The 9373-nt window shown below is 49.3% G+C and overlaps 1 protein-coding gene across 1 annotated transcript; it reads right to left on the bottom strand.

Annotated features, from left to right (window-relative positions):
• Positions 1 to 1620: 1620 nt before the first annotated feature.
• LOC123442872 (hexose carrier protein HEX6-like) lies at positions 1621 to 4913 on the bottom strand. Its single transcript, XM_045119041.1, has 2 exons — positions 4365 to 4913; positions 1621 to 2961 (listed from the first exon to the last, which is right to left on the bottom strand). Exons 1-2 carry the CDS (start codon positions 4821 to 4823, stop codon positions 1888 to 1890), a joined length of 1533 nt encoding a protein of 510 aa, XP_044974976.1. The 5' UTR covers positions 4824 to 4913; the 3' UTR covers positions 1621 to 1887.
• Positions 4914 to 9373: the final 4460 nt, after the last annotated feature.

The raw sequence follows: 9373 nt of genomic DNA, 5'->3' as shown, positions 1-9373 counted from the left end.
CTCTCAAATAGGTGTGTCCAAAAAACAATGATTGTGGCAAACTGAAAGTAAAAGTAAACAAAATCAAACGACCCTCCAAGCAAAACTCATATCATGTGATGAATAAAATTGTAGCTCCAAGTAACATACCGATGGATTGAGACGAAAGAGAGGATGCCTTCCCGGGGCATCCCCAAGCTTCGATGCTTTAATCTTCCTAGAATATTACCATGGGGTGACTTGTGCATCATCAAGCTTAGGCTCTAGCCACTTCTCATCCTTTGTCCATCGAGATAATACCCAAAACTTGAAAACTTCAATCACACAAAACTCAACAAAACTTTGTGAGATAAGTTAGTATAGGCAACATAATAAACACTTTTAGGTACTGTTGTAAATTGATCCTTCTTTTATTTTAGCATAAGGTATTGTATTCTAACTTCTCCATGGCTTATACCCCCGATATAATCCATAGCATAATCAGAACAAGTAAACTATGCATGCAAAAAAGAATCTGTTTAAAACAGAACAATATGTAGTAATATATTTAATTGCCGTACTTATGTAACTCCAAATATTCTGAACAATTATGAAGACCTCGGGAATTTGTATGTTAGTACTGTGTAAAAAATTCATCTTAAAAAGAGGTTCCAATAAAACCAGATTAATTCTGCACTAGGCGTCAAAGTTTCTGATTTTGCATCGTATCAATTCGACACATCATGCAAATCATCCCAAAGGATTTACTTGGCACAAACACTAATTTAAACATAAAAACATAATAACTACAACAGCAATAATCATGTTATCACACACTAACATAAATTGAAGGAAAAAATTTAGATAACTATTGAATTGCCTCCCAACAAGCTCTATTGTTTTACGCCCCTAGCTAGGCATATTGCATAGTTTTAAGTGTTGTCATGTTAGAGATCAAGCTCCTCAATAGTAGTCAATCCATTCACTGAACTTTTTCTGAAATATACTTGATAAATTCATAAGTCCAATGAAATACATGTTGTTATTAATTACCAAAACCACCTAGGGAGAAGTTGAGCTTGCACGACGCCCCTACGCATTGCTCGACAACATGTATTTACGTGAGCATCGTTCTAGTTGTGTGGCTAGGTCCACGCTAGATCTCCGAGGATATGTGATGATGGATGCAGGTGGTGGCAACACATGACAACGTTGGATAGGTGGTTTTGTTTGAGTACTTGGTCTCGAGTTTATTGGGTGAAAACTCTAGGTCCGACCTTCATTGGTTAAACATGACAACGTTTACACATCGTTCCCTTGTTGAAGACGTCACAGAGTTTGCTTAGACTCCTTTGTTGGGTGAAACTGCATGATTTAGCCTTAGTGGTTGGGTCCAACTGTTGTTGCGCTGGTGTGTCTTCCATTTTTAAGGCGCCATTTGAACACATATCCCATTACCTAGGGTTGTTATCACTGATGGTTTTGTTTGATGTTTGTTACACTTGTTCTGTTGATTCCATTTTTCTTAATATTTTGATTGTGTAGATCCATAGTGTCTTGAGTACGTATTGAGTTCGTGTTGATGCATAGGAAGGATGTAATTGATATCTCCTTGGATATTAATATATCTTCTTTATCAAAAAAAAAAGTTGTATCTGAATATTGTAACACAAATTCGTGTGTGTGTATATATATATTTATCCATTTACAAAATTCGGTCGCTTCTTACACTTGCTGAAATCCATCGAGGCCTTGCTCGGTTAAACCTCTGTGTAAAAGTATTGCATTGAAGTGGATGGATTCTTACCCGTAAGGATTTAATCCTGCTCCACCAGTTTAGTTTCAGTTGCACTTGCCCTCTGAGCAGAACAAAGTCTGTAATAAGCCAATTGCTGAATTCTCTTCTGTGAAGGAAAAGTGGAAGCAGTTTCAGAGCTTCTGACCGGCACGTACTTCCTCAACCCCCACAACTCTCTTCCAGTACCAGTGCTTCCCCCATAAGTTCTCAATCTTCTCGATGGGGATCCCCTTGGTCTCCGGCAAGAAGAGGTATGCGAACGCCGTCATGACCACAATCCACCCAGCGAAGAAGAAGAACAACCACGCCTTCAACCTGCACAGCATGGCCAGGAAGTACTGCGCGACCAAGATGGTGAACACGAAGCCCGACGCCACCGTGATGCTCTGCCCGGCGGACCTGACCTCTAGCGGGAAGATCTCGCTCGGCACCAGCCAGCTGAGCGGGCCCCAGGACCAGCCGAAGCCGGTCGAGTAGACGCCGATGAGGAAGATGAGGACGACGGCGTAGGTCCTGCTGACCTGGCCCTCGTCTCCGAGCTTCGCCGCCATGATGCCGCCGATGAGCACCTCGGAGAGGAACATTTGGACGCCACCGAGGATGAGAAGCGTGCGTCTTCCGAAGCGGTCGACGAGGAGCATGGACGCGAACGTCGACGCGGAGGAGACGATGACCATGACGATGGTGGACAGCAGCGCCGCGCTCTCGCTCATGCCGATGGTGCGCAGCAGCACCGGCGCGTAGAAACCGATGGCGTTGATCCCCGTGAGCTGCGTGAAGGACGGTATGAGGATGGCCATTGCAAGCTGCGGGCGGTACCGTCGCTGCGACAGGATCATGCGCAAGCCATTGTCGCCGGCCTGTCCCGTTGCGTTAGCGGCGGCGATGTCGTCCAGCTCTTCGTCCACGGCGTCTATGCCTCTGATCTTTTGAAGCAATGCCTTCACCTCGCCAAGGCCTTTGCCTTGCTGTATGAGACTATTGGGCGTCTCCGGCAGGAAGATGGCGCCGACGGTGAGCAGCACGGCGGGGAGACCAGCTAGGCCCAGCGAGAGCCTCCAGCCCCAGCCAGCCTTGATCTTCTCTGCGCCATAGTTGACGATGGTGGCGGCGAGAGCCCCGAGACACAGGCTGAACTGGAAGCCGTTGCTGAAGGCTCCTCTGTATCGCGCCGGCGCCATCTCGGACAGGTACAGCGGCACTGCCTGTCATCAAAATTGTCAGCATATTTTTTTCCTATGAAAAAACTTACTATATGCTGACATTTTTGACAATATAGAGCGGTACTGCCTGTATTGTCGGAGTACTAGAATAGAGTAATTACGAATTTTTTTATTTTTTAGAAAAGGAGGATATACCCCCGGCCTCTGCATCTAGACGATGCATACAACCATTTTATTAATTATTCACAGAGACCGTACAAAGTAATACATCAGTCAGCCTGAAGCCACCATCTAGACAACACATGTTGCTACTCCTATCCCTTGATGAAGGTGTGCTGAATATCCGGGCCAAATACCAAACAGATATCGCACCAAATCCTAACATCTATAGTCTGATGCTTCAGCCCAGCCACCACTGAGACTGGATCCCAAACTGGTCCGGCGCAGAGGCCGCCTCCACCATCTACCACCGTACCCTCTCCAGAGCTAGAACAAACGCATCATCCTTGCGAGGTCTGCCGTCGACGCCACCACGATGCCAGACAGCGCCACCATCCTGCACGTGTCCGCCTACACGTGCCTGTCGACGAAGCACCGCAGCGCCATGCCGCCGGGCTACACCGTATGGCTCACGGTAGACCAAACACCGCTCATCCTCTTGTCCCGTCCACCCAGCACGTACTCCAAAACGATGCCCTCAGGAGGGAAATGACATCGAAGATGCCATCATCGTCCGACCGGTAGATCCAGATCTAAGGTTTCCCTCGGAGCATCACGAGTGTGGTGCCACAACCTGCAACAACGATGCCATGGGCTGCTAACGACGTCCTAGACGCCGCCATCGTCCGCCATGACCGAGGTCGGCGCGATTTTCATCAGAAGTCGCGACCCCCCGATCTCGTGGCTGGATGGAACCGAGGGAGGCACGTCATGTAGACGAAGACCGCCGTCGGCATGCCGGCAGGGGCCTCGCCACCCCACACCGATCCTCCTTGCGCCACCGGCCGAAGAAGTCCAAGCCGTGATGGATCTGGGCAGGAAACGCCAGATCCACAGCCCTCGATGACCGCCCTTGCGCGCAGCCGCTGCCCTCGCCGGATGGAGCGCCTCCGCCGTCATCCAACCTAACCACGGCCGGCCATGAGGCTACGAACGCCGCCGCACATCAGGTCCGCCGCCCTAACCGCCGCCCCTGTCTTCCCCGCGCGCGACGACCCATCCGCCTCGTTGGGGCTCCGCGGCACCACCCGCCCTGGCTCTAAGGCGCAGGGCCCGCTGCCACCGCGGCCCTTGCCGGCGGCAGCGGCGGCCGAGGAAGGAGGGAAGCGCTCTGGCGGCTAGGGCTTCGGGGCCCCTAGGGTCGCCCGAGGGAGGCGACGCGAGGGGGTACGGGATATAACTCATTCTAGAGTAATTACGAATAGTAGAAGTTTTCCTCTTGTGACCTGATTGGCGAACCCGAGGCCGACGCCGAGCAGCGCCCTGCCGAGGATGGCCATGTACACGTTGACGGCCCCTCCGCTGACCGCCGCGCCGCCGAGGTACGCCAGGCCACCTAGGATCATGGACGGCCGGCGGCCGTGCCTCTCCGTGAACCACGACGCGACGAGCACGGCCGTGAGGAGCCCCGAGACGTAGAGCGAGGAGGTGAAGAGCGTGAGGAGCTGGCTATCGAACTTGCAATAGTTGCCGACGCCGGCGCCGGCCTGCATCCGCCGGTGCACGTCCGGGAAGAAGTCCCTGAGGAACGGTTCCATCGAGGACACACCGCCTGCCGTGCCGATGTCGTAGCCGAAGATGGCGCCGCCCATGGCCGCCGTGATGCAGGAGAGCGCCGCGAAAGCTGTGACCCTCCCGCCGTGTCGCCGCTGGTCCTCGCCGGCGCCAGCGAAGCCCACGGCCATGGTGCGCCGTGAAGCTAGAGCAGGAGCTTGGTATCCGACGCAAGGCTGGCTAGCACACTATGATTGATTGACAAGTAACGTAGCGAGGCTGCCTTCTCCTTCTCGCATGGGCTATATATGCACTGCGCGCTGTACTGGTGTTGACTGTTGACTGGAGCGATGCTCAGCTCTCATGGTCGTTCCAAACCTTTCATGATCCCGTCGCTGTGCTAGTGAGATGCAGTCATAGCTTGATGTGCCATTTGGTTTGAAATTTTGCTCCATGCCATGCTAGATTTGTTTGTTTGTGCGCCGCGGCCACATCAATTTTTCCACGCGATGCTTTGACTTTAATTGGAAGTGTAGTACTACCTATCTAGGAATATCCATTAGCATGCATGTGTTGGTGTAACTCTTTGTACCGTCTTTGGATAAAAAGGATTTTTCTTCTCGAAAAATGGAGGGCTGCAATCCTAGAAAAGAAAAGGTTTGAGCAAATTGCACAACGACGTGTTTGGTTGCCTCCATCGTTTTTTGTTCATTTGCATACTCGCTAAGCGTATGCAGGCAAGAAACTAACATTTGCTTGTTGATTGGTTGTCTGCATACTCTATTCTTGTATCGTAGCAATGCCTCTTCGCTCTGCGTTTGATTGCTCGTATTAGTTGTGGTCACACAAGTGCATGTTGTTTCGATATATACATTGAAAGCCTCGGGCGTACTGGTAGACAACACTAAAGGTGATGTCGCCAGCCTAGGTTCGAGTCCCACATCTGAAGTTTCTCCTATAAAGCGACGAAGGGGTGGCTTCTAATTCCCCTCTTGTCTCATTTTTTTATATACAAACATAGAGTTGTGCTCAACTTGTACCCTACTTAGTGAGCTTACACACCACTACTATACTTTACACATGATCACACCTCGCACACCAACACGAGAGCACTGCAATGGCGATGTACTAGACGAAGATGATGATGTTCTTTAGCCCCAATGGACGATCCACCTTGGCAACCTCAACCTTACTGCATCCCTGCTCTAGCACATACTTGGAGTAAGCATCTTTTGCCTCCTGCCTAGTCTTAAACCCTCTCTGGCTTTGGTTGATGCACCCTGGAACTTGTTTGCTGCAACCTTCCCATGAGTTGTAAACCCGTGGAACCCTCCCTATGAACATACATTCCACTAGCCCTAGCAGTGCAAATTAGCAATAAATTGAAGCAACAAGCAATGAAGCAATCTTGGACCAAGCAATGAAGCAACAAGCACACAAGCAATGGAGCATAAGAGCATTAGTAAGCATGCATGATCATACGCATACCAAGTTCAACATACAACTATGTTGGTGTCACCCTACCACCACATCCAAAATAGGGTTTAATCCTACCACCGCAAGTTCGTAAACACCATGAGGGGTTAGTATATACCACCTCACCAAAATATACAGACCATAAGATTGTTTTCAAGCCCTAACTACACAAAATATACGTCTTCATCGTCGAGGATCATGCATGGCGTCTCCACCAGCAAAAGCGGCACTAGTAGTAGTGCTTGCACAGCCAGGTCCTCAGCCAGAGCATCCTGTGAGCCTGTCCCATGGAAACAAAGCCAACGCCCTAGGTTTTGTTGTCAAGCAGGTGGCTGAGATTCACCATGAGAGCCTCTGGGCTGAAACCGATTTGGTCCATCATGGCGTCGCAGAGCTGAGGGTGGACGTCGACCATCTTACTCTCCTTGATGGCGACGGCCACCTCCTTCACAGCCTGAGTCATACTCCTGAACACGGTCATCTCCTCCTCCACGAAGCCTGATCGCTTCCTCTTCCTATCAAGCACGGGAACGTGTTGACCTTCCTTCTCAGGAGCATCAAGGTTGATGGTGTCTAACTCCTGGGTGTGTGGATACTCTGGCATCAGCGGCATGGGCGGCATCAGCGAGCCCACCGGCTGACCTGACCCCATGGCATGCTTGTCGGTTGCAAGCCCGAAGGAGAAGATCTGCTGCATCTGATGGTAGTTCTGGATAAGTGTGTTGATGAACTCTGTGTCCTTGGTATGTGCTACTGCAACAAAAGACCTTCCAACGGCGCCAGAAATAGGAGTGTTGCTTGATATTCCTCAGCAACGGCACCAGGAATCCTTCACCTGCGGCTACGCCTTAAGGGACTTCCTAGGCAAGTATGCAAAGGATTTCCCCCGTGGCCTTAGAGCCTTGCGTTGGTGTTCCCTCGAAGCGGAAAGGCTGATGTAGCGTAGCGGTGGTAAGTACTTCCCTCAGTTTGAGAACCAAGGTATCAATCCAGTGGAGGAGTATCTCAAGATCCTGCACAAACACAAAAACTTGCTCCCAACGCTATGAAGGGGTTGTCAATCCCTTATAGATTGTTTGCCAAGTGAGAACTGAAAGCAACAAAGTAACAAAGCAAAGTAAAAGCGGAGGTGTAAACGATGGATGTGAATAGACCCGGGGGCCGTAGTGTTTACTAGTGGCTTCTCTCATGAAAGCAAGTAGACGGTGGCTGAACAAATTACTGTCGAGGAATTGATAGATCCACACAAATTCGTGACGATATCTATGCCATGATTGTTTCTATAGGCATCACGTCCGAAACAAGTAAACCGATACTTTCAGCATCTAGTGCTATTACTCCACACGTCGACCGCTATCCAGCATGCATCTAGTGTATTAAGTCCATAAGAACAGAGTGACGCCTTAAGCAAGATGACATGATGTAGAGGGATAATCTCAAACCAATGATAAAAAACCCCATATGTTTACCCTTGATGGCAACTACTTGATGTGTGCCTTGCTACCCCTACTGTCACTGGGAAAGGTCACCACATGGTAGAACCCAAAACCACGCACTTCTCCCATTGCAAGAATCATCGATCTAGTTGGCCAAACAAAACCCAAGACTCGGAGAGACTTACAAGGATATCAAATCATGCATATAAGAAATCAGCAAATACTCAAATATATATCATAGATAATCTGATCACAAATCCACAATTCATCGGATCTCGACAAACACACCGCCAAAGAAGATTACATCGGATAGATCTCCATGAAGATCATGGAGAACTTTGTATTGAAGATCCAAGAGAGAGAAGAAGCCATCTAGCTACTAACTACGGACCCGTAGGTTTGAAGTGAGCTACTCACGAGTCATTGGAGGGGCGATGATGATGAAGAAGAAGCCCTCCAACTCCAAAGTCCCCTCCGGCGGGGTGCCGGGAAGGGTCTCCAGATGAGATCTCGCGGAAACGGAAGCTTGCGGCGGCGGAAAAGTATTTTCGAGGCTCCCCTGATTTTTTGCGGAATATTTGGGAATTTATAGGCCAAAGACCTAGGTCAGGGGTCGGCCAGGGAGGCCACAAGCCTGCCCACAGCCGCCTCCCCCTGGTGGCGGAGTGGGGGCTTGTGGGCTCCCTGGAGCCCACCTGGCTTGGCCCAAAAGCCCCTGGTCTTCTTCCGTTCAGGAAAAAATCATTACGGGGGTTTTCTTCCGTTTGGACTCCGTTCCAAAATCAGATCTGAAAAGAGTTAAAAACACAGAAAAAACAGGAACTAGCACTTGGCACTGAATTAATAAGTTAGTCCCAAAAAAGATATAAAAGGTGCATAAAACAACCAAAGAAGACAAGATAACAGCGTGAAACCATCAAAAATTATAGATATGTTTGAGACGTATCAGTATGATCCTAAGAAATAAACAGGAAAGAGTGGCGGTTAGTTAGTATGGCACAATGGTTCATAGGAAATGATTAGTTAGAATGGCCTGATTTGTGAGATAATCGCGATGTGCCTTGGTAATGCTCTACCTCTAACATGATCGTGAAGGTCTCCTCATCCCATGAAGCACCACTAAGGTCTCTCAGCTTAGAGATCGTGATCCACCAGATTCTCCACATCCTCATGTGGTTATACACCTAGGGCGCTGTGACCTCCTGTTCGTAAAAGTCAAAGACTAGGTTCGTCACAGAGTTCAAATGCACCTCCTTGAATCCCTTATAAGTCCTCACTCCAATAGATATGATGTCACACATCTTGTTAAGAACAAAAATGGAAAGGAATGGCTGCCATTTCATGATGCATCTGTTGGGGAACGTTGCATGGGAAACAAAAAAATTCCTACGCACACGAGGACCTATCATGGTGATGTCCATCTACGAGAGGAGATTTGGATATACGTACCCTTGTAGATCGCACAGCAAGAAGCGTTAAGAAACGCGGTTGATGTAGTGGAACGTCCTGACGTCCCTCGATATGCCCCACGAACCGTCCCGCGATCCGTCCCACGATCCGTTCCGATCTAGTGTCGAACAGACAGCACCTCCGCGTTCAGCACACGTACAACTCGACGATGATCTCGGCCTTCTTGATCCAGCAAGCAAGATGTAGAAGTAGATTAGTTCTCCGGCAGCGTGACGGTGCTCCGATGGTGGTGACGATCTACTCCTACAGGGCTCTGCCCGAGCTCCGCAGAAATACGATCTAGAGGAAGAACTATGGTATCTAGATCTGAGTTGCATGTGGCAAAAGTTGTCTCAAATCAGCCCTAAATCACCACTATA

Source organism: Hordeum vulgare, chromosome 3H, assembly GCF_904849725.1.
Source record: "Hordeum vulgare subsp. vulgare chromosome 3H, MorexV3_pseudomolecules_assembly, whole genome shotgun sequence".
In the NCBI taxonomy this organism is placed as follows: domain Eukaryota; kingdom Viridiplantae; phylum Streptophyta; class Magnoliopsida; order Poales; family Poaceae; genus Hordeum; species Hordeum vulgare.
Note: the sequence above shows the minus strand (reverse complement) of the source record. Positions and strands in the feature narration are given on the sequence as shown.